The sequence below is a fragment of the Astyanax mexicanus genome, chromosome 16, assembly GCF_023375975.1.
Source record: "Astyanax mexicanus isolate ESR-SI-001 chromosome 16, AstMex3_surface, whole genome shotgun sequence".
Taxonomy (NCBI): Eukaryota; Metazoa; Chordata; class Actinopteri; order Characiformes; family Acestrorhamphidae; genus Astyanax; species Astyanax mexicanus.
In genome coordinates this window covers 38048409-38074843 of record NC_064423.1, presented here as the reverse complement: position 1 = coordinate 38074843, position 26435 = coordinate 38048409, and the positions used below count along the sequence as shown (strand labels likewise).

At 37.1% G+C, this 26435-nt stretch overlaps 1 protein-coding gene across 1 annotated transcript in view; it reads right to left on the bottom strand.

Moving 5' to 3' along the window:
* The window catches only part of hnf4b (hepatic nuclear factor 4, beta), a 33927-nt gene extending 24286 nt beyond the window's left edge, over window positions 1-9641 (bottom strand). Inside the window, exon 1 of the mRNA XM_022670084.2 lies at window positions 9077-9641. Coding sequence (XP_022525805.2) covers window positions 9077-9191 — 115 coding nt within the window. The 5' untranslated portion in view covers window positions 9192-9641. The remainder of the gene's footprint in view (window positions 1-9076) is intronic.
* Between the last annotated feature and the right edge of the window lie 16794 nt (window positions 9642-26435).

Below are 26435 nucleotides of genomic sequence, written 5' to 3'. Positions count from 1 at the left end.
TGTTTTACTTATATAAAAAAAATAATATATATATATATATATAATCAGCTCTATAAACTACAGACGACATTTCTCTCAACATTTCTCTCTCATTTAGAGAAAAAATGAGAAATGGCTGAAATAACAAAAAATATGCTTTCAGATCTCAGATAATGCAAAGAAAACCAGTTCATATTAATAAAGTTCAGGAATTAATATTTGGTGGAAAACCCCTGTGATGTTTTTAATCACAGTTTTTATGCATCTCTGCATCATGTTCTCCTCCACCAGTCTTACACACTGCTTTTGGATAACTTTATGCTGCTTTACTCCTGGTGCAAAAATTCAAGCAGTTCAGTTTGGTGGTTTGGTGGCTTGTGATCATTCATCTTCCTCTTGATTATATTCCAGAGGTTTTTAATTTGGTAAAATCAAAGATACTCTAATAAACTTTTTAGCTTTCAACCAACTTGAAACGATTAAATGCAAACAATTAAATGGAAGGTTTCTCCTCAGAATTAGAAAATCTGGTTCTTATATAGACTTGTCACAGCTTTAAACCCTCTTTTTTAATAAACAGGTAAAATAAAAAAAACTGATTTTAATGTAGTTCTGCCATTTTTTTTTAGCTAGATCAGGGTTGCTTGGTTCTTCCGGCATACAACAAATACGTCAGAAAGTATCGGTTTAAAATATCGGCCAAATTTAGGCATCATCCCGATGGTGATGATACTAAAAAATAAATAATCAACTGATACCAATATAATACCATTGATATTATTGTGACATCATTTCCAGCTCCAACATCTTCTACTTCTAAAGAACATGGTACTGAACTAGGTCTGTGAGGTGCTGTTGCTTATTACTTGGAGAAAGAAGAAACTCCCTATTTAATTAAAGCAGTTACAGGTCAGTGGAAAGCTGACGTCTGCAGCCATTTTCCTGCTAATTCTGCGCCACTGGCTCTGTTTTAATTCAATCTCCTTATATATAGGCTATTAAATGGCACTCTATTCAGGATTGAATGTGATGCACATTGCTAGCTAAAGCATTGACCGTCAAAAGCACAGTGGGGACAATGGCTCTCTTTGGTAATGTATGTAAATTACCCACTTAGAGTTTGTAAATTTAGCAGAGAGGGATTACACTTTTGTGTCCTGAACGCAGCTCGAGTTCAGAGGGTAGTTGAATTGAATTAAGAGATTACAATGCATCTGCCACCCAGCTCGAAGCTGTGCCCTGAAAGGAGTAACGTTACTGCCAGTAGATGCATCTCGCAAAGTGGCAGAGCTTCCCTGATTCAGCAGAACAGACCCTTAATGATTACAGAAAATGAGATTGAGGAGGAGAGCATGAACAGGAAGAAGTGATTGGGGCCTTTTTTGGCCTTTTAGAAGTCATGCTGCATTACATTTACCTCGGATGTCGGAGCTGGGAATTACGTCACACCTGAGTTGATAGCATTGCTTTTAAACCTCCCAATAAATGTAGATTATCTTAGATTGTTCAGTTTTCCAAAAAAACTTAAAGCTTAAGATCTTAGAGTATTCCAAAACTGATTTAAACAGCCTTTTATGGTAAATCCAGCCAAAATATATCATTTTTTCATGTCTCAGTTAATCATTTCTGCATTGTGTTAGGTTAGCTTTGTTATGATATTTTGATAATTTACCAGATATTATATCCATGCATTACAGTGTATTCTGCCTATCCAAACACCATGGAAACCTGGGATTGCAAAAAATCAGTCGATACCTCAAGCCAAGCCTGAGTTGCATCACTTGTCTCACATCTGGCCTGAGAGTGCTCCGTGCCCCAAGATAAAACCCTGTTTGCTGAGTATAATATGGGAATTGGCCAGAGCTGTATATTTGTTTATTACAGTTTTTCTTAGTTCATCTTACTTATTGTATGTTTTAAGCACCTTAAGGATGGCTGCTTAATTTCATTGTACATTGTGCAGTGGCATAAAATGTATCCTATCTTATGTGCCAGCACCCTGGTTGCCACGTATAATTGCCAAGTATAATATGGGTATCTGCCCAAGCTGCATGTGCCAACACCCTGGTTGCCGAGTATATTATGGGAATCAGCTTGAACTGCATATGCCAACACTCCAGTTGCCAAGTATTATATAGGAATTGGCCAAAGCCGCATGTACCAACGCCCTGTTTGCCGAGTATAGTATGGGAATCGGCTTGAGCTGCGTGTGCCAACACCCCAGTTGCCGAGTATAATATGGAAATTGGCAGGCCTCAGTCTGTCAGGATTGGAGACAGGACTTCAGCCAGTATCACCACTTACACAGGCACCCCACAGGGATGTGTCCTCAGCCCTATCCTCTACACCCTGTTCACCCACGACTGTGTCGCTTCCCATAAGGACAACATCATCCTGAAGTTTGCAGATGACACCGCAGTGATAGGACGTATCAGTGGCGGAGATGAAGCGGCTTACAGGAGGGAGGTGACAAGACTGGTGTCATGGTGTGAGGACAACAACCTCGCCCTCAACACAGACAAGACGAAGGAGCTGATAGTGGATATGAGGAGGGAGAGGAGACCTCATCAGCCACTGTTCATCCGGGAGCTTGAAGTGGAGAGGGTGAACAGTTTTAAATACCTGGGCATCCACATCAGTGAGGACTTCACTTGGACATTGAACACCACACAGCTGGTCAAAAAGGCTCAACAGCGGCTGTACTTCCTGAGGAGGCTGAGGAAGTTCAGGATGTCTCCCAAGATACTCTGCAACTTCTACAGCTGTGTTATTGAGAGCCTCTTGACCAACTGTATCACCGTGTGGTACGGCAACACTACTGCGACGGACCGTACACGCCTGCAGAGAGTGGTAAAGACTGCGGAGAAGATCATCAGAACTCCACTGCCCTCTCTGCAGAGCATCTACCACCAGAGAGTCCTCAGGAGAGCTGCCTCCATCCTCAAAGACTCTACCCACCCCCAGCATGGACTGTTCACTCTTCTGCCTTCAGGCCGGAGGTACAGAAGTGTGAAATGCAAAACCACCAGGCTAAAGAACTCATTCTTCCCCACTGCTACCAGACTCTTGAACCTACCTCAGAAATAACCATTCACATTACTCTCTACACGTTTACATGTCAAGGACATTTCTCAGAGACACATGATTACTTTACTTTGCAAAATTTTATAATTGCACTACTGAACCTTTTGCACTTTTTTCATATTCCACTGCTGTAGATAACATGTACTTACTTGTAAATAATATCCATACCCCATTACTGCTTTCATGTATATATTTCCATCATGGATGTAAAGTTAACACTAATTAATATTTATATTTTGTTTTTTATTCTTTCTTTATTGTATATTTTCTATTTTTATCTTTATGCGGCATACTTGGCGAGGGGCAAAGAAAGAATTTCATTGTACGAGGAAACTTGTTTCTTACTGTGCACATGACAATAAACTCTTTGAACTTGAATTGGCCCAAGCTGTATCTTCCAGCACCCCAGTTAAAGAGTAGAACATGAGAATCAGCCCCAGTTGCATGTTCCAACACCCTGGTTGCTGAGTATAATATGGGAATCAGCCCAAGTTGCATATGCCAACACCCCGGCTGCCAAGTATAATTTGGGTATCTGCCCGAGCCACATATACCAACACCCCGGTTGCTGAGAATAATGTACGTATCTGCCCAAGCCACATATACCAACACCCTGGTTGCTGAGTATAATATGCATATCTGCCAAGCTGCATGTGCCAGCACCCCGGTTGCTGAGTATAATATGGGAATCAACCCAAGCTGCATGTGCCAACACCCCGGTTGCTGAGTATAATATGCATATCTGCCCAAGCTGCATGTGCCAGCACCCTGGTTGCCAAGTATAATATGGAAATTGGCCCAAGCTGTATCTTCCAGCACCCCAGTAAAAGAGTATAACATGAGAATCAGCCCAAGTTGCATGTGCCAACACCCCGGTTGCCTAGTATAATTTGGGTATCTGCCAGAGCCACATATACCAACACCCCAGTTGCTGAGAATAATGTACGTATCTGCCCAAGCTTCATATGCCAACACCCTGGTTGCCAAGAATAATATGGGAATCTGCCCAAGCTGCATGTGCCAGCACCACAATTGCTGAGTATAATAAGGAAATCAGCACAAGCTACATGTGCCAAAACCTGGTTACCGAGTATACCAAAGCTGCATGTGCCAACACCCTGGTTGCAGAGTATAGTATGGGTACCAGCTTGAGCTGCATGTGTAACACCTCAGTTGCTGAGTATAAAATGGGAATCTGCCCAAGCTGCATCTACCAGCACCCGGTTACTGAGTATAATATAGGAATTGACCTACCAACTCTCCATTTGCTACTCCACAAGTATTAACTACATTGGGCCCAATTCTGAATGGTCGACGCCGAGTCTCAGCTGATGTCACAATTTGACCAAATGCTCATGTTTTTTGGGACATGTCCACATATTGAAGTTGGACAATTCTGTGTGTATGACTAATGTAATGCAGCACAGATGGATAGAGGTGGTAACAACCTGTATAATACTTCTGATTTTACTGTTTTATTGTTGATCTGTGGTGTAATCCGTCATGTGGTGATGTTTCAGTATTCATTTTTTATTTAGAACTAGGACATTCTGACATCTGATGATGTCTCGCATCATGACAGACCGGCCAAAACATTCCCAAATGTGAAAGAGCTTAAATTTGAGAGCAGTTTAATGCATGGCCTACTTGGCTGGAGCCTCAAAGCTTCCAAACTCCCCACCAGTGGGTCGTCAGACATGCAGCAGACAGACTGCCTTGAAACCCAAAGCTTTGGTGTGTGTCTGCATCTGTGTGCATGTGTTTAGCTCATATGCTGTATCACTCAATCAAAACGACCCCCTGAGAGAACAGCAAGGCCGAGCTCCGTAATGGTTTGGCTGAAATGTAACATCAGAGGAATTGGAGCAGCTAATTTTGTCCGAATCCTTAAATCTTTTGATTTATGATGCTGATATTAATGTGTTCGGAGCTGATGTATACACTGCAGAAATATCTGCAGCTTAACCTATATACAGCTCTGGAAAAAAAATGAGTTTCTTTAATTTTACCAAATTAAAAACCTCTGGAATATAATCGAGGGGAAGATGGATGATGGATGAATTTTTGCACCAGGAGTAAAGGCATAAAGTTATCCAAAAGCAGTGTGTAAGACTCGTGGAGGAGAACATGATGCCAAGATGCATGAAAACTGTGATTAAAATCGAAGTTTATTCCACCAAATTTTGAATATCTTTGCATTATTTGATTTCTGAAAGCTCTGCAACTTTTTAGTTATTTTAGCCATTTCTCATTTCTACAAAGAAATGCTCTAAATGGCAATATTTTATTTGGAATTTGGGAGAAATGTTGTCTGTAGTTTATAGAATAAAACAACAATGTTCATTTTACTCAAACATAAACCTATAAATAGCAAAATCCGAGAAACTGATTCAGAAACTGAAGTGCTCTCTTAATTTTTTTCCAGAGCTGTATACTGTATGTTTATTTTATCTTCTGAAATCCTGTTTTTGTTGAAGTAACTGTCTTTACTTTTCAGGAATGCTGGATGATCAGCACATTATCCCAACTCATCCCCAACTCACATTCCAAAAGGATTAGCTGGAGCTCCATCATTGCAGAGACCACAGTTTCTCTGTTCTACAGCTCAATACTGCGGTAAGGGCTTTTACACCTCTATACCACAACCTGGTATTAGATTTAACATGGTGGTAAAAAGTTAATGTTTATTTGCTCTATAGAGTCCCACTCTATTGGCAGTACTTTTAAAATTGTCATTTTAAAACAAATTGTACCACTAATATACTGATGGTATTCTTCTTTAATGATGCAGTTACACCCTTTTATAGAACTTTTAATAATTAAGAGTATTCAGGCTCAGGATGTGCTATTCAATTTTGTACACAATATATCATTACACAGTAATATCTAGTATGTTTCATTATTTATTATACAACAGTTAGTTCCGACCTCACAATCTGATTGGTTGAGAAGTGTTCTAGCCGTGATGATATTCGTGATAACATCACGGCCTTCTCACACTAAACTTGTATCACTCCGCCGACGCGTTGCCGAGTAACGACGTAAATACGCAGTACAGTTTTGAATCATCGCCTTCACCGGCACCAGCAGCAGCGTTAGCTTAGCACAGGCTAGCGCTCAGCCGCGGCACACTTGCCCTCAGCCCGCAGCACTGACTCGTGGAAAAAAGGGAAGGAAAATCGCTTGGCTAATGCCGTCTGACAGCCAGAACGATAACTTAACCAGCCAGGCTAGGCTAAACTAAGTTAATACTGAGCTAAAGAAACCACGCTGACTGGGAATTTCCGAAGCGCGGATAGCTTGACTCCGGTCACCTACCCACAGTCTCAAAAAATGCACAGCTTTCACCTGAAGACGACTCCACAGAGCAGGAGAGGAGAGTATTAGCGTTATTTTACGCTCCTAATGTTATCATCTTCACTTATTCCCAAGTTTGCTTTCAAGCTAACTTTCGTGGTGTTAGTCTGCCTGAACACCGTTTTGTACACCGTTTTGTAGTTAAGTTGTGGTGGAACTACTTTTTGGCGGAAGGCACCGTCCATATTAAAGTCCATATTAACATCACGGCTGTGATGATCTACTCGCCTTCGGCTCGTGCCTGCAACCGGATCACAGCCGTGATGTTATTCGTGATAACACACTCCCTCTCGTGTTCTATTGTTATATTTTTATTATTTTCTAAAAAAAAAAAAACAGGTTTTGGTAGGTTACCGTTTTGAAAAGACAAAAGTTTATGTTCCTTTTTTTTTATATTTCAAACTGTTACACTTACAGTACCAGTCAAAAGTTTGGACACACCTTCTTATCCAGTGTTTTCCTTTATTTCTTTATTTAATTAATTTTTTACATTGTAGATTAATATTAAAGACATAAACAATTCAATTACACATATGGAATTACATAGTAAACAGTAAAATAGTGTTCTAGTCCTCCACATTAATCCTCTGATCTAAACCTGATTAACTGAGATGGTGATTTGAGGTGATTTAATTGGGATGAGCTGGAGCTTCACAGCGTGAAGAAAAAAAAAACTATTGTTCAGCACCTCCAGGAACTCCTTCCTTCAGATCTGTCCTCAAAGATAAATCTGATACTTTAGAAGGATCTAAAGTATAAAACATATTCTGGATTGTTTAACACTTTTTATACTTACAGAATAATTCCACATGTGTTCCTGTATAGCTTTAATATAGCCTTCAATATTAACTATTAAAAAATCATAGAAAGGAAGAATCACATTGAATGAGAAGACTTTCGACTGGTACTGTACGTGAAATAAAACTATAAGGTAGATTTTGTTACAGTGCAAAATTCTTGAAATGAGTATACCATTTTTTATGTTTTGCCTCAAAAATATCGTGATATTATTTTAGAGCCATTTCGCCCACCCATAATTCATACACTGGAAATTAAATAGACATAACATTTTAAAATATGAATAATTCAATCAATGTTTTCAAATGAAGACAGAACATTAGCACATTCAAGTTAATGGAGTCTCATAGCTTAGAAAAACACAATGGGCAAAATCAAGGTTAGTAAAAATGATTGAGGTCATGTACTTGTACAGTTTTACACTTCCGTTGTTGGTGTGGCTGTTCATCTTAATATATATAAACTCATGTGGGTCTATATTGACTTTTAACATTTATTTAAAAGTTGTCTGACGTCTAATATATTAGCCTTGATAGTACCATATTTTTTGGACTATGAGGCACACTTAAAATTTTCCCAAAAATCATCAGTGTGCTGTATAATCCGGTGCTCCTTATGTATGAATTCTACCAGTCAGGTATTAAGGAGCAGTAAAGCCACTCCACTGAAGTATAGAGTTATACAGGAGTTTTAGTTTAGTTCTCCAGCACAGAGACTCGAGACTGGAGCAGCATTAGCATTAGCTGATAACTGCGCTAAGTGCTAGCTATTTCACGGTTTAGAGGGGACTATATCAGACTGTAGTCTGCGTGTTTACCATGTTAAAACAAGCTACATAGGACAAACCGCTAGCTAATATCACCTTGGCTTACCGAAACACTCTAACTGTGGCTAGCCTTAGTGGAAATCTGCAAATCTAAGTTTATTGTAAATAAACAGAAGTGCTTTACTCACTCAAATAAACAGTTTTTTAGAAGAGAAATCTGTGTAGATTAACATCCAGTGCTTGTTTAACTTTATAAGAATTTTTTATTTTTTTATTTGAAGAATTACAGTTTTGTTTACTTAACTTAGCTAAGCTTAGCTTTACAGGTCTTGCTGCCTAGCGTCAAGACCTGCTAAATTAGAAGTAAAACATGGCAACACCCCTGTCCCTTACTAGTGTTGCATAATGTGCCTTAAAAGTTCTGGGGTTAATTTGATCTGGTGCATGTTTAATTATCCAAAAGATGTCTGAACCCCCCCAAAAAATGCTAACAAGCAACAGGATATTTCATTACTAACTCATTACGAATACAATATATAAAACACAATAGTTTAAATAATATTGTAACATAACAGCAATTTTGTTGAGTTTTTGCAGGGGGTGGTAATAAATATGTGATATAAACTATTTTCAGATTACATGTTGATTACTAAGTACTAATTAAGGCAGGCAGAAGACGTTTCACAATGAAAAAATACTTTAAATTATTTTTCCTAGTAGGGGTGGGCGATATGGCTCTAAAATAATATCACGATATTTCAGGGTATTTTTGCGATAACGATATACTTGACGATATATTATAATACTCAAAAACTGCTTTCTATATTTACTCACGTTATCTATGTCTAATATTAAAATGTGTTTGTTAGTCTGAAAAAATTGTTTTGTTTTAACACTTCTCTGTTAATCTCTTTTGCAACATCATCTGTAAAAATCGCTATATAAATACATTATTATTTAATTTGATGTATTGAACGATAAATCGATAATGTAATTATCGTGACAGGCCCAGCAATATTTTTCTATACTTTGTCTCCAGTGGGTTCAACTTAAACAAAGTATCTAAATCCATTTATTACAGCGTATTCTTACCTGTCTCCACCGGCAGCACCCTCAAACTATCAAACTCCAGCATGGTGTAGCTTGGGTCCAAGCTGGCAGCGTAATCTGTGGAGCCCAGGTCCAGGGAAGTCTCTGAGATCTTCATGGTGCTGTGATCCTGATCCAGTGGAACCGTTTGGATCAGTAGAGTTGTGGTGCAGAGTTCTGCTTTATCCAGTCTAAATGACACTGCCAATCAAGAGACACCCTCTGATTCAGGTCATTCCTGCTGTTCCTCAGAATCACCAAGCTTTCGGCTCAGGCGTCGCAGGGTTCCTGTGGTATTAGCGCTAAGAAGACCTTTGGATTGAAGCTTAACTACTTCCTTTCTTCTTCTCCTCTCCGCTGATCATCTATCTGTTGTGACTTTCAGGAAGAGCATTGACAGGGAGCGATTAGAGTCTTAAACAGGGTCTTAGGACTTTTTAAAAAAGTTTTTTTTTTTGTAAAAGTTTCGTATCCTTATTCTGACTGTTTTAAGTGAAAGATTCTTCTTAAACCTGTTGTTCTAGGTCAGGCCAGCGAGAGAGAAGCTGAGATTTGAGTCTGCATGTTTGCTATGCTCTTATCAGTGTGGAGAGAATCATTAAGGGGAGGGCTCGGGCAGGTAAACATGACTCACTCAGCTGTAGAAAACACTAATGTCAAACTTTACACACACTTTACTGCCCGGCTGTGCTTTACAGCGCGGCTAAAGTTATGACCTGATACATTTAGTGCTCATATTTAGACGTGAACACTGTGTGTTCAGTGTGTCTGCATTTGCTGCATTTGCTTTTTTACACTGTCTGCTGTTTTTATTGTGGCCACTAGAGGCACTAGTGTCAGCCAGTCGCACCCAAAAGCCCAGATGTGGCCCGCAAGCATGAAACATCTGGCCTGTGAGGTTGTGGCAATGAACTATAATAATACAATACACCTCTGGTGAGCTTTTGTTTACATTCCCCCCCCCCCCCCGTCTCTCTCTGTTTCGCTCTGAGTGATTTTAGTTTCCACCCGTTCTCGTTTTTCTGCCTGTTCTTGGGATCCCTATCTCTTTATAAGGGTGGTTTTTCCTGGCTGTGTCCCAATATACTAGCCAGGGCAGCGGTAGTGTAGTGGAGCATTATAACCCTGACGACACAAGTTTGATCCCGCGTGGGGAGCGATGTGTTTAATTATTTATTTTTTCCTTTCTTCTTGGGTTTACCTGCTTTGAGATCAACTGTTCTGCAGTAGGGTTCAACAATCCTCTGGGCTGAAGAGCTACTAGTCTATAGCTCTTACACATCCCATTACACTTCATTTTATCCATCTTTGCCCCTTACAATCAGAATTTCAGGAGAAATTAAAAATATATATATTTTCTTTCTTTTCTGATTTTTCCTTTTTTGCATTTTGCAAGTTGGATAACACCATCAGATTTGTGTTACAAGACACAAAAATAGACTAATATAAAAATCTAAAGATTCACGGTCAGTGTAATATTGAGCAGTTTAATTTTCTGACTGTATCAAGCTAAATTCAAAATGAAGAGAATTGGGTTTTCATCCAGAGTTTCAAGAAAAATTAGTTAAATCTTCTCTCCATTTTCAGATTTGTCCATTTTTGTATCTTGTAACACAAATCTGATTGTATAATCCAACTTGCAAAATGCAAAAATTTAAAACTCAGAAAATGAAATATTATTTTTTTTTCATTTTTCCTGAAATTACGATTGTGAGGGGTAGAGATAAAAAAAAAAAACAAAATTGGAAAAATGGATAAACTTATTTCTTGGACACTGCACTACATTAAAAATGAAATAATGCGTTTTTACATTTATTTTTTCTCTCAAATAATCAGAAATTTTAATTAATAAACGTTACACTGACCCTTTCACGGCCCTGTGGAGGAATTGTGTTCCACTCTTCTCCCTTAAAGAATTGTTGTAATTCCACCACATTGGAGGGTTTTTGAGCACTGCTGTAAGAATTTATTTGCATTTATCAACAAACAGTTTATATAAACACACACAGACAAGAACTATTTGCCTCCTTATAGATTTCTTATGGTTTTGCTTTACTTTTTGAAACGGACTGGTGAGACATCTGGTGTAAATCTAACACACAATTTCAGAAAAATAACATCATACTGAACGTAAAACATGGTGGTGGTAGAGTGATGTTGGTCTGGAGCTGCTGGACAACTTGCTGTAATTGATGGAATCATGAATTCTGCTCTTTACCAGAAACGTCTGAAAGGGACTGCCCAGTCATCATTTTGTGACTTAAAGCTCAGGCGTACTTGGGTTCTGCAGCAGGACAATGACCCAAAGCACACAAACAAGTCCACCTCTGAATGGCTTAAAAAAACAAAAAACAAAATCTTTAAAAAAATTATTCTGTAAAGAAGAGTGGAACTAAGTTCCTCCACAAATATGTGAAAATGTGAAAGACTCGATGCCAGTTATCAGTAAAACTTAATTGTAGATATAGTGGACAAACACTTTTTCACACAGGACTAGATTGGTTTTAATATTTTTTTTCCCTTATTAAACGTGATTAATACTCAAAAACTGCTTTCTATATTTACTCAGGTTATCTATGGGTAACATTTTATAATAACTTTCAGTAATATACTATTAACTAATGATTATTACCTGTTATTTTTCACATTTTAAGAAATTAAAAAGTTGCTATCACATTTGTAAATACTAATAAACGCATTGGCAACATGAACTGATAAACATTTGCCTGGTTTAAAATTCGTATTTACTAGCGATTTATTAATGTTCAAATTCTGATGAGCTAATGATTTGCTAACATTTTTAATATGAATATCAATGCTAATAATTAAGTGTCATATGTGAGCATGTGTTAATATTCAAATTCTGATGAGCTACTGCTTTGCAAACTGTCACGGCCTCGCTCTGTTCCCCTGTGTTTCAGCGTTTCCTAGTGTGTGTCTCAGTAATTTTCCGTCACGTGTCTGTAACTTGTAGCTCCGCCCCTCGTTACCCGTCTCCCCAGGTGTTCATTGTTTTGTGTTAGTATATATAGTACCCTTTTGTCTATGTATATCGGTCGGTCGTTGCACCTTCCTCCGTCGTTTGTCTTGCCACGTTTTTGCCAGTTTATTTCCACGTTCCTTAGTTCTGTGTTAAGTTTATATTCCCTGTTTATTCTCTTGTTTGTTCTAGTTCCTTGTTTATTTACGTATTTATTCCCTTGTATATATCCCTAGCCCTGTTTGTTTATTATCTGTTTAGTTTAGCTCCTTGTTTATTTCTGTTCCTAGTTTTTCCTCGTATTTATCCTTGTATATATCTCCAGTCTTGTTAGTTATTATCTGTCTAGTTTAGCTTTTTGTTATTTTCCCTGTTTGTTTATGTATTTATATTTTCCTCGTTTACTTCTTATTTGTCTGTTTGTTTAACTGTTATTTAATAAATTCCTTGGCCTTACCTGCTTTTACGTCCGCCTCCCGTCTGCTCCCTACGTTACACAAACATCTACTGATCATTAGTTAAAAATATATTAATGAAAGTTAGTATAAAGTGTTGCCTATCTATGTCTTCAATTATATGATATTAAAATATGTTGATTAGTCTGAAAAATGTATGTATACTAAAAAAAAGCAAAAACTAAATAAATTATATATATATATGTATTTACACACTGTGAATAATATTAGTAGGCCACACTTGTAAAGACTAGCCTTATTTGTTCCTCGTGGATATAACGGACAGATATCGCAACCACAAAAAAAAGAGGAGAAATCTGGCCGCCATTCCCTTTATTGACCCAGACAAATTTATAGATGTCTGGGAATTTATGCTCTTAAAAATGAAGGACATTAATAAGCGATCTCTTCCTTTTTTGGACCCGACTGACCAACACACTGTTCAGAAGTCACGCATCCCTAATAACTGTGACAGATCTGTGTGGAATGTTTCACAGATCACAGATTTATCTTTACTTGCATGTTTTCTAAACTTCATTCATTTGAGGAGGTATGACTTCCTGCTTTTAATAAGCAAGTTTTCCACACATCTACAGAAAGTACCTAATTCTGATACACTTAGGAGAAATCCTTTCACATTTGTGTGAACAGCCGCCCCATCGATGTATTGCACAATATATTTGAATGAAGTGCAAGAGAAGGAACATCATGCAATGCATGTTATCATTCTGCCTTTAATCATTACTGCCTGATAGCAAACACGCTACAGGGCAAAGGTGCACAGAACAGACAGCTCCTGCTGCATCACAGAAAACAACAGGGAGAATTCCAGCAAAAATAAACCAACAGAACTATAAAACATGAATTTAGACATATGAATATCTAATCTCTATGATATCCAGCTAATGTACAGTCTTCCATCAACTAAAGTAATAAAAGCAGCTCCACACTGCAAAAAAAATCCATTGGCAAAAACTAGACAAAATATATGTATATTGAGATATATGTATATATGAAGCAAATGGGGTGAGCAAATATTTTTCTTAGTAAGATTTCTTAAATAAGCATAAAAAATCTCAAAATGAGCAAAGTAAGACTTAACCCTCCTGTTATGTTCATTTGTCAGGAACAGCAATGGTGTTCCGGGGTTAATTTGACCCGGTGCATGTTTAATTATCCAAAAGAAACCCAAAAAAATCCTACCAAGTAGGGGTGGGCAATATTATATCGTATACAATATATCGTGACACAGAAATATCATGATATTAAAAATCCATATGGTGATAATAGGGCTGTTCTGTCTTAAAAGTAGTCTATTATTTACTGTGAAGCTTTAGGTGTATTTATTGTATAACTGTTTTAGTTTGCAGTTTATATGCATGCACTAAATATTCTGCAATATTATTTGCTGCATTATATTATTTTATGCAATATTATTTATTTTGCCACATTATGATTATTCTGTTATACTATTATACTATATTCCTGAAAAGAATGAATTATTTTAGTTTTCCTATATCGCCAAGTATATCGTTATCACAAAAATACCCTGAAATATCGTGATATTATTTTAGAGCCATATCGCCCACCCCTAATACCAAGCCATGTAAATATTTAATTATTAACTCCACTACAAATTGTTCTATCAATATTTAGTGGAATTGTTTTCCTAACATTTAAAAGGTAATGGTTCAATTGGGATAATTCACAAATTTTTCATTAAAAATACATGTTCCAACTTTTTTTTCACTACTTTATTACTTTTAAAAGGTAACATATAACATAAGACACAATAGTTTTAAATAACATTGAAACAACATTGCAATTTTGTTTTAGTTTTAGTTTTTGCAGGGGGTGGTTGTTGCGAATATGTGAGATGAACCATTTTCATATTATATGTTAATTACACAAATTAAGGCAAGCAGAAGAAGTTTCGTACTGAAAAAAATACTTTTAACTATTTTTACTACTACTAGATCTTCAAACTTTAAAACGGGTAACATAAGAGGAGGGTTAAATCAAGCCAAAATCTCCTGGCTTAAATTCAGACACAAGAGTCAGAATAACTTTTTTTTTTTTTTTTTTAATGTGTGCATTTTGAGTTTAAATTACTTAAAATAAGGCAAAAATTCTAAATAAGACTGATTTACAACAGTCTTGTGGTGTTTTTGAGGTTATAAAAAATAAAAATGATCTTTTTTTTAGCAAATTAATTTTACGCCTACTGTAAGTCCTACTTATTGCATGTATGGTCATGAAATTTCTTGGTTAAAAATTGTATAAAATATAGATGTACATTAGTTATATTTAGAGATATTTAAAATGGGCCCCATAGTGCTTTTTGGTGTTTGTAAGTGAATTGGCAAATTTCTAAATATAAAAGAAGTGAAATGAGAAAAGAGGGAAAGGGAAGAGGGGTGGAAGTGACCAAATCAGTTTTACAAATTATAACAAATTACATGTCAGGCCACATATGAGCATGTTTGGTCCAATATCCATCATGCTTTGCTGTAATGGGCTTTCCTGGGTGAGCGGCATTCCCTCCCTGAATGTCAGGCTAGGCCGCGGGTCAGACCTCCCCCGGCACACACTCGCACGCGGGCTGCGCTTTATAAGATTGATGGCTTATAAAAACCTGTCCGTCAGAGCGCAGTATGAGCAGCGTGCCATAGTCTCCCATCACATTACACCCGGCCTGGGCTGGAAATTGCCTGTGTCTGGCTGTATCAGTACTGTATGCACAATTTTAATATCAGAGTATTGAAAATTATTGGGAAAATGCTACATTGCTACAAATTGAGTAGCTATAATACAAATAAATATACAGTATATTTCTCTTATTTTTAATACACAGAGGAAATGAATATCATAACATACTGAATCACTGACTTTTTCCAGAAATCTGATGAAATTCTGTATTTTTATATTGCAATACATATTGCAGAACAGCAAAAATATGATGAATGTTCTATTTTTTTAAGCATATAATTTTAAGCATATCAAGGATACATTTTGTTCATTGGACTAGATAAAGGACAGCACAGTTTGAATAAAAATCACTAAATTAAGTATGTGATATGATATGAATGTTGTTTTTTTTAAAGATCTTTCTTTAATGCATTTTGACTTGGATACATATTCTATATCTTTTAAATGATTTTAAATATTGTGATATAATATTTTTAAATATTGCACAGCAATAATGTGACACCATTACTGATGAATTCAGGGGAACTAAATTAAAAACTTAATTTGTTGCAGTAACTCCCTCTCTACTGTCCAGGATAGAAAACTGCATTTCTGTGTAAATCTGATTGCATTCAGAGTAGGGGTGGGCAATATTATATCGCATACAATATATCGTGACACAGAAATATCATGATATTAAAAATCCATATTGTGATAATAGGGCTGTTCTGTCTTAAAAGCAGTCTATTATTTACTGTGAAGCTTTAGGTGTATTTATTGTATAATTGTTTAGTTTGCAGTTTATATGCATGCACTAAATATTCTGCAATATTATTTACTGCATTATATTATTTTATGCAATATTATTTATTTTGCCACATTATGATTATTCTGTTATACTCTTATACTATATTCCTGAAATGAATGAATTATTTTAGTTTTCCTACATCGCCAAGTACATCGTTATCGCAAAGATACCCTGAAATATCGTGATATTATTTTAGAGCCATATCGCCCACCCCTAATTCAGAGACAATAAGATTATTGTAAGTGAGCTCAAAATGTTGGATAGTCATCACCCCTAAATATGCTCATATGTGGCCTGACATGTAATTTTTTATAATATGTAAAACTGAGAAAGAGAAAGAGCGAGAGAGGTAGTATAAGACAGAGAGAGGTAAAGAAAGTAAAGAGAGCAAGAGCATGGTAGTACGAGGCAGAGAGAGCTGAAGAAACTATAGAGGAAGAACGAGGCACAAAGAGGAAGAATACGGCAGAGCGATTGAGGTCGAACGAGGCAGAAGGAGCTAAAGAAAGTACAGAGCTAGAACAAGGTAGAGAGGGTGAGGTAGAAAATCCAGAAGAAGAGCGTGGTAAAACGAGGCAGAGAGCAGAGCGAGTGAGGTAAAGTGATGCAGAGTGAGGTAGAGGTAGTGAGAACAAACAAGGTAGTATGAGGCAGAGAGAGATAAAGAAAGTAAAGGGGTAGAGCGAGGTAGTACGAGACAAAGAGAGGTAAAGAAAGTTAAGCTGTAGAGCGAGGTAGAATGAGACGAAGAGAGGTAAAGAAACAGAATGAGGTAGAGTGAGTGAGGTTGAGCATAGTAAAGAAAGTACAGCGAAAGAGTGAGGTAAAACGAGGCAGAGAGGTAAAGAAAGTACAGAGGTAGAGTCAGGTATAATATACAGCTCTGAAAAAATAAGAGACATCTTAAAAATGATGATTTTCTTTGTTTTTACCAAATTGAAAACCTCTGGAATATAATCAAGAGGAAGATGGATGATCACAAGCCATCAAACCACCAAACTGAACTGCTTGAATTTTTGCACCAGGAGTAAAGCAGCATAAAGTTATCCAAAAGCAGTGTGTAAGACTGGTGGAGGAGAACATGATGCCAAGATGCATGAAAAAAAAAACTGTGATTAAAAACCACCAGGGTTATTCCACCAAATATTGATTTCTGAACTTTTAAAACTTATATGAATATGAACTTTATGAATATGAACTTGTTTTCTTTGTATTATTTAAGGTCTGAAAGCTCTGCATCTTTTTTTTTTTTTTGTTATTTCAGCCATTTCTCATTTTCTACAAATAAATGCTCTAAATTACTATTTTTATTTGGATAATAAAACAACAATGTTTATTTTACTCAAACATAAACCTATAAATAGCAAAATCAGAGAAAATGGTTCAGAAACTGAAGTGGTTTTCCTGCAGACCTGCATCTCTAGTGACTTGTGAAAGTGGTTTTAAAAAAAGGCCACTAGGAGGAGACAGAGTACAGCGTATGTACCAGTGCTTCTCTCTCTCTCCTCCTCTTTTTTTTTTGTTGAGCGTGCAAATCGCACAACATCTGCATACCTTTCCTCAGGAGGACGCTGTAAAAGGTATAAACTGATGGACACGATAGTTTAAACAGTCAGCGCTCTGCTCCGCTCCTCCAGCGGCCCGGGTTCAAATGACCCAAACACCTGGCTGAAAGCTGAGTGGGTGAGAAAGGCCCTCTGTGAGGTGAAAGTCCTTCTGTCAGTGAGGCTGAATTTACTCTTTACAGGTGCGCTGGAGGCAGCTCTACCTGTCTGTCTGCGTGCAGCGCGGGCTGATTGATGAGGGATAGACGGCTGTATTTCAGAGCCGGGGCTTCGGCAGTTTGGAAGGGGCTTGGCCGCAGTTCAGTGCCGTCACACTTCTGCCTGTAATGCTAGTTGGGCTATTAACCAAACATAAATAAATAATGTTTCTGGCGCTTCCCAGCGAGTGCAGACCCGCTACTTTTAGAGGTGCGTTTCTAATTTCCTCAGCAGGGGAGTCAAATGAAATTATTGAATTATCGTTTGATGTGAATCATTTGCTTGGATGGCTCTCGCTCTCTAATGTTCCTGACCTACACGCACTATGGCACTGTGTGGCACTGGAATAGGAATGTGCCATATATAATATTGTATTGTATCATAGATTATAATATCGTTAGCATTTTTAAATATTTATTTTGTTATAGTACTATATTATTAAAATGTCTAAAATAGGTTTTTCCTTCATTGTAAATGAAGACTAAAGTCATCCAGACTATAAAGAAACACATAAGGAATTATGTAGTAAACTAAAGGTTTCTAAAGCTCCTCTCCTGGGTCAGTCCTGATGAGTGCTAATTTCATCATAACGTTTTTGATGGTCTTTTACGATGGCACTAGGGCAGGGGTGTCCAAACTTTTTTGTTGGGGGCCAGAAGGAGAAATATATTTGAAGTCACGGGCCACAGACTCTGTAATAAAACAAATAATGAAATATACCACTTTAAATAATACTTTTTTCCTGATTATTTAATTTACACACCATTTTACTTGACTTACTATCTTTATCTTTGACAGTGTTGTGTAAACTAAGATTTTTCAAATTGATGTTTAATTTCATGATGTCTCTTAATATTAAACTCCTTAATTACGGCAACTTTTAGACTCTTTGCCTGTTTTTCTGCGCTAGAAATGCGCACTCTCTCCGCTTTTAGACTCTTTGCCCCGTTTTTCTGCGCTAGAAATGTGCACTCTCTCCGCTTTTAGACTCTTTGCCCCGTTTTTCTGCGCTAGAAATGCGCACTCTCTCCGCTTTTAGACTCTTTGGCCCGTTTCTGACACCTAGCGTTCAAACTTTGAATCTCACATTATAAAAACCTGCTTAACAGCGGGCCAACTTTCATTCTATTTCTAAAATACCTCGCGGGCCGCTCCAAAAAAGAAAACGGGCCGCAAATGGCCCGCGGGCCGTAGTTTGGACACCCTTGCACTAGGGCAATTTTTGTAACTTAAGGCTATTAAATCAAACACGTCATGTTGCAATGTTCTGATTCTTGACACAAGATGTAGGTAGATACACAGCGCTGTCTCTGTGTCTGTGTGAGTGACAGGCTGCTGCTGCCTGAGAAGCGCGAAGGGGGAGGGGGGAGCGCAAGGGTGGGGCAGGAGTGAACATGAGGTAACCGCATGGCCTCCATCCACATGGTTGGGCACATGCTTGTAAACGTGAGCACGTGTTGAAAGCTGTGCACCTCAGTCCAGCACAGTTTTACAGCGCAGATATTTCCAGTTATAGCAGAATTCACGCTTTTAATCCCAGAAAAACAAACGCTCTTATTTACCTTTTTAAAAATCAATTTAAATGCCTGATTAAAGGGCTGATTACTGTTGTTTGGCTGTTTTCCTCGGGTTTTGAGAGCTCGGCGCTGACTCAGCTCTTGATTGGTCCGGAAGAGAGACAGCGTGTGGGTGCAGCCTTACTGTAGTAATATATGATTGAAATAACTAAAATATGTTTTTCCTGCACCGTAAAGGAATACTAAAATTATGCAGAATTATCCAAGGAATCATGTAGTAAACTTATTAACTTGCAGTTTCTGAGGCTGGTAACTCTTGGTCTTTCTTTTCTGGGGTGGGCCTGATGAGTGCCAGTTTCATCATAATTTTTTTGACGATCTTTAGTACTTTACAGCTGATGCTCTCAAACACTTTATTAAGAGACAAGAAATTCAAGTTCAGGCTAATTAACTCTTGATGAGTTCAGCAGCACAGCTGTTAACTGAAAGCCTGAATTCCAGGAGACTCTACATCATAAAGCTGACTGAGAAAATCAAGTTTGAAGAATTGAAAATATAAAATATATTCTGATTCTGATTTGTTTATCACTTTTTTTTTGTTTTTTTTTTGTTTACTAAATAATTCTGAAGGTTTTTCCTCAGAGTTTGGATGAATTTAGTATTAATCTACAGTGCAGAACATTGAATTTAACATGTGTCCAAACTTTTGACTGATACTGTAGTTATTTTGTGATATTATTTTAGGGACACATTGCCATTCTTATTTTTATGTCCCACAGACTAATACATAGGGGGTCTGTGTGGAATTTACTGTGGTGTATGGACGTTCCATGCCGTATTGCTAAATTTCCTTCGGGATCAATAAAGTATCTGTCTGTCTGTCTGTCTGTCTGTCTGTCTGTCTGTCTGTCTGTCTGTCTGTCTGTCTGTCTGTCTGTCTGTCTATCTATCTATCTATCTATCTATCTATCTATTGTACACATCAAACTAGTACAAATGGGGCAGCGGTGGCTCATGCTCAGAGCACTGGGCCATAGACGACAAGGTTTTGGGTTCTAGAGCTGGGTTTGGTGGGCCGCCAGTGTTGGGCTGTTGAGCAAGTCTTCAGATTGTAGTGTGTGTGTGTGTGTGCATGTATTTACTGCACACTCTAAAAAAACAGACATACGATATAAGAACTTTTTTGTACTCAAAGGTACACTCTTTATAATTGTACCCTCAAAGGTACAATATTGGTCTTTACAGGGTCAGATTTGTTCCCTCTGAAGTATAAAGTAATTTCTAACAGCAATAAATACAAATTTATACCATTTAACTTGTAGCCAAAAGGTACATTCAGTATTCTGTATCACTGCACTAATAAACAATATATACTTTAATTGCACATTTTTTATTTGAAAGCCAGACAATTTTGGATCATCAGGTTTTTGACACATATTCAGTTGATGATAATGTTTATAATCTTTACTGGCACAAAAACCATGGACTTTCACTGAAAGGTACTTTTTTGTACCTCAATATAAGGTACAGCCCCAGAGACAAGCTTTGTACTCTTTTAGGTACAAATCTGTACTTACATTTCTTAGTGTGCAGGTAAAAAAAATAATGCAATATTTTTGTATGTTTTGTCTCAAAAATACTTTGCAATCCCCTGTTTGATATTATTTTAAGACCATATCTCCCACCCCTAAATGATGCTGGTGCTTTTTAGCGAGTGCTAAAAGTGAAACCTTTTTATTTTTATTTTTTTTTGTGCACTGCTAATTTCCTCGTCAGTGGAAGTCAAATGAAATTAAGGAATTATCATTTGATCTGAATCATTTGCTTGCACGGCTCACTCTCTCTAATGTTCCAGACGTACACGCACCGCCGCGTAGGGAGACTACTCGCGAAACTTTTGCTCTGGAGAGTGCTTCTAATGTCCGGGGTGAGAAGAGATGAAAACACATTGATTTGTGGCTCAAACCGTGCCACGAAAGAATCCAACCCCGCATTATATCGCTGGAACTTTCTTTGATCTCTGCATTTGATGATTTCAATCGACTTCCAGTCCTTTAATATTGCTCAAATGCTGATACCATCTCATTTTCTTATTTTCATTTCTTCTTCAAAACTATCTTTTCTTTTTTCAGGCTCGCCGGGCAGACGGTCGGCTCCGAGGGAGAGGCGGCGTGGGGATGGGAATCTGAGGGAGAGGCTGCATGAAATGATTCAGAGGAGATGGAGGAGAGGAGAGGCGCACTGCTTATTTCACCTGCAGCAAGGCTCGCTATAGTTACAGGTAATAAGGTGCTAGATAGTATCATTATATTGAAGGGATATGAGGGGTGAAAGTACTGTATCATCTACTGTATTACCTCCGTGCTGTACACTTTATGTAGTCTCCACAAAATGCATTTTCATGAAAAGCAATAACTGAAATAATGTACTGTATCATTACTCCTGTAGTACCCTAATGGATAAATCTGAGCATAAAAATAGAGAGCCTGGAGCGTGGACAGGGATTGCTTTGTTTCATTCAAGGACAAAGATCCTGCGACATCCTGAGGCTTTGCTTACAAAACTATTTCAAATCTATCTAACGTACTAATTACAAAATATAGAAATAGATCATTACGCTATTGACTTATTCTACAATAAATTGACAGTAAATTTAGCAATAATAGGGGTGGTACAGTACAAAAAGCACAGAAAGAAATGATAGAAATTAAAAACTATAGAAGATGCTAACTGAGACTTCAAAAATGTACTATACCATATGAAATACAGCTCTGGAAAAACACTAAGAGACAACTTTTCAGTTTATGAATCAGTTTCTCTGATTTTGCTATATATAGATATATGTTTGAGTAAAATTAACATGCAGAGCTTTCAGACCTTAAAAAATGCAAAGAAAATAAGTTCATATTCATAAAGTTTTTAAAGATTCAGAAATCAATATTTGGTGATCTCTTATTTTTTTCCAGAGCTGTATAAATAAAAAGAAAAAAATTCTGTAACCTCAAGAGAAGTATCTCACCTACTACAATGGTCAAAGAATATATACGAGAATATATAAATACAAGCAATACAAAACTATGCAATGTATGAAAGTAACTTGACCTAAGCGAAGTGAAGACATAGTGCAGTAATACAGAATAAATAATGAAAAAATGGAAACGCAACAACATACGAATACATATATTTGTGTGTGTGTGTGTGTGTGTGTGTGTGTGTGAATGTTCTATTTAAGTACATAAAGTGTAAATAATGTCCAGGAGTGAAAAAGTGGGACGAGTTGAAGAGTCTGATGGCTCTCGGGACAAAGGATCTCCTGAGTCTGTCTGTAGGAACAGCTTTGTGACAGGAACCTGACAAGTATATTTTTATTTCTATTTAAAAGTTCCTTTAAAATTATGTGACTTACTTGAATTACTTTTATTTTTTCACACACACACACACACACACACACACACACATATATATAGAGCCGCTGTAAAGTGTGTTAGAGAAAGTACGAGGTAGACTACTGAGGCAGAATGAGGCAAAAGTAAAGTGAGGCAGAGTGAGGTATAGTAAGATAGAACCAGGTAAAAAAGTACAACGAGGTAGTGAGGTAAAACGAGGTAAAGAAAGTAGAGTAAGGTAAGACAAATTACTTCTTAGCCTGGCAATAACTAGTGCAGTCAAGCCAAAAGCTAAAAAAACATTCAAGAAGCTGATATTGGGATAGCCAATAGAATTATTGCTGCTGTTGGGTATTTATTTAATACCAATATTCCAAAAAAGAAAAAGAAAATCACACCAAGTGTTTAAAAACCATACAGTTAATTAATTGGTTGATGTATTGATAAATCAGCAGTTTAAACCATAAGGAAAATAATTAATAATGAATCATCATAAACTTTTATTCCAAGTTTTAAGTGCTTGAAATTTAACTAAAGCTTTTGTTCAGCCCTAAAATAAAATGTTATCAATTAATATCAAATAAAAATTATTATAAATACTGTGATACTATAAAATATTACTATAGATTTTTTGAGACGGTAATCATATAGAGATATATTTGAAAACGTGATATGAATCTCGAGCCAAAAAAACGAGCCAAAATGCTGACTTTTAACGACGTTTAAAATATAAGTTACTTATACTTTCTTAATACTTAAAAGGATGCAATTAAATTATTATACTTGAATTATTGTTTATCACAATTATTTCTGAGACAATATATCGTCCAAGCAAAAAAATATATTTTTCATGACAGGCCTACCTACATTGTGTTTTTTTTTTTTATTATTATTATTTTTAATTTTTGTCATATCATACACTTGCTGTTCTTATGGCTGTACTGTGTGTAGACATCTCTCAGAGTAATTGGCTTCAAACTGAATGCACACAAGTACTACAGTGCTCTCTCTCTCTCTCTCTCTTTGACTGTAAGCAAGCTGTGGAGATGTAAGTGGAGGAGATTCTACCTGTATTGATAAGCGTTCTGTTGTCTGATATCAGCGTAACGCTACCTGCTACCTGCTCCCTACAAAAAAAAAACCTCTCTGGAGACCCACATGTTCCCCATTAGAAAAAAAAATGCAAAGTACAGTCTTTGTAGTTTTATTCCAAAAGAGGCGGCGGATTAAAAAAAGCAGCAGAGATTGGTTATAAAAGCATGGCAGGCATATGATTTAGTGGGGCAATAAAGAATGGAAAGGTAGCCGTTCATCATGGAAGCGAGCTCACCAGGAGAGGGGCCTGTCACAGACACCGCCAAGTCCGGGAGGTGGTTCGAAAACGCACCCCCCCCACCCCAAAAACTGGCCCAGACCAATGTCTTTAACATGCATCTCTGCGTAGAGAGGAGCATGCTGGGAGCTCAGCACTGTCCACCATGCGGAGCGGTCACCAGGGGGGACCGGGGTTACAGATGGAGGGAATAGCAGGGTAAACCTGGTAGTAATGAGGAGATGAAATTTGTAGGAAATTGATGAATATCTCTGGATTTAATGTACACTTGCTTTACTGACCTTGAACTATAAGAAGCCAACCTAAACTTTATTGAAAAACTGTCTCATTAACTCTAAAATCTGACCCTGCAATGTGATTGGCTGAGAGACATTCTATGATTGACATTATCAGCTGGTGTTATGCTCCTCCCCTTTTATCTAGGGGTGAGGAGGTGTAAAAAAAATAGCATGTGGTGAAGGAGGAAGTGGGAGGACAACATTTGGTGGTAAAAAGTAAGAAATTTATTTCAAAAATCAAAGTGTTGATGCATGAAAACAAAATATAAAGATATAACAAATAAATAAACTGAAAATAAAGAGAATAAACCATACTATATGTGTCAAAATAAAGTAACAGAGAATGTAACGTCTATAGGTGCACTAAAAGGACGGTGCCAACAAAAAGAAAATAATAAAACCAATAAACTAAACTACCCAAAATACAAAAAAAAAGCACCCGTCCCTAACCTAGTGTGTCTAAACAATACGTGCTACATCTGTGTGGATGTAGGTTACTACAGGGTGTGTGTAAATGTACTGTAACCAAAGCTCTCTAAGCTCTACTCTGCCATTTACAGGTAACCTAGCAGCGATGCAGCGCTTACAAGCCAAATACAAACCAAATTCAATGTTATTATACATCACTAGGGGGCGCAGGATCCCATAGGGGCACAGTGCAGAATGCCAAGCCACGTCTCTAATAGGCGATGCAGACAAAGACAAGATGCCACAAAAAGCCCAGTGATTCAAAAATATGCATTATTACACACATTATCAGCCACCAATATCAGGTTAAGAGCTGTTATTATTAAAATAAAAGCTGAAGTGTATATATTGTTCAGTTAATGTAGGGTATTTGAAGTTTAATGTAAGGTGGACTCTTGTAATTCCGCAGGGGGCGCTGAAGTAACTAAAACTTTAATTCTTAATAATAATTCACACAGATTTCTCTCCTGAAAAAGGTTTATTTAGGAAAGTAAAGCTCTTACGTTTATTTACAGCCAGCTCTATAGGTGGCAAAAATTTGGTGAAATTACCAATTTTTTGGGGGGGAGATGTTAATGAAGCATTCGGCCCAACCTAAAAAGACGATCAGTGATCACGTCCAAAACTCGGACATGTACATCTCTAATTACCACCCACAGTGGACAGCTCACTGGGTGTGACCGGCGGTGTCTGGCTAGAATTAAGACAGACAGACAGACTACTCTGGCAGAAATCCAAATATTGCATCCATATTCAATGCAGGAGACCCCACACTATACAGCATACTGGTACAGCTTGCTAGCTTATGCTTATCAGTTAGCATAACAAGCTAACACTCTGGAGTTACGGTTGCTCAGATCATGTCACGCTCTGTCCTGCCTGGAGAAACATGAGAACAGCACTTTATCTGAGGAGCTCCTGCTGCTGTTCATTACTGTATTGTGTTTTTATCTGAGTGAAATTGAAAAACAACAGCAAACAGTGATTATTCACTTAGAGAAAAAAAGAGGAATTAAATTATGCAATCGTTCCACAGCTCAGAAAAAGTCCAGAATCAGTCCTGAGTATGGAATCATTTATTCAGCACAAGTGACAAAACTCCCTAAAACTCTGGATATGAGGTGAAAATATTAATACTGTAGCTTTAAGGATAATGTTAATGTACAGTGCGCTGAATGAATATTCAGTATTACACTTGTGTCTTACTTGTGCAATAGAGCTTTTGAGAAATATTTATTTGAATATTTATTATTTTAGGACCATTTATAGTGTTAAAAAAATATATTTAAAACATTTAGTTTTATAAAGGAAGCCGTGTTAAAGTTGTTGTTGTATCTCTTTTTATTATCTATTGTTTAGTTATATTCTTCAGCTGTTTTTTCTACTAATGAAGTCTGATTTCTTCTTATATTATGTAATTTTGTGGTACAAAGTAAAACCAATACTAGTCAAAGCCTTAATTTAAAGCTTTAATGTTTTATATTATATGTACTTCTAACAATATAGTAAGACACACACAAAAAATAATTAATAATAATATTAAAAGTACTGTAAAATACTGTGAAACCGTCAGAATCTTGAAAAATACAGTAATATATATATATATATATATATATATATAAATTTTTTTGGTTATATTGCCCAGCACCACCACACACACATCCCACAGGTCAGTGCAGCTTTCTT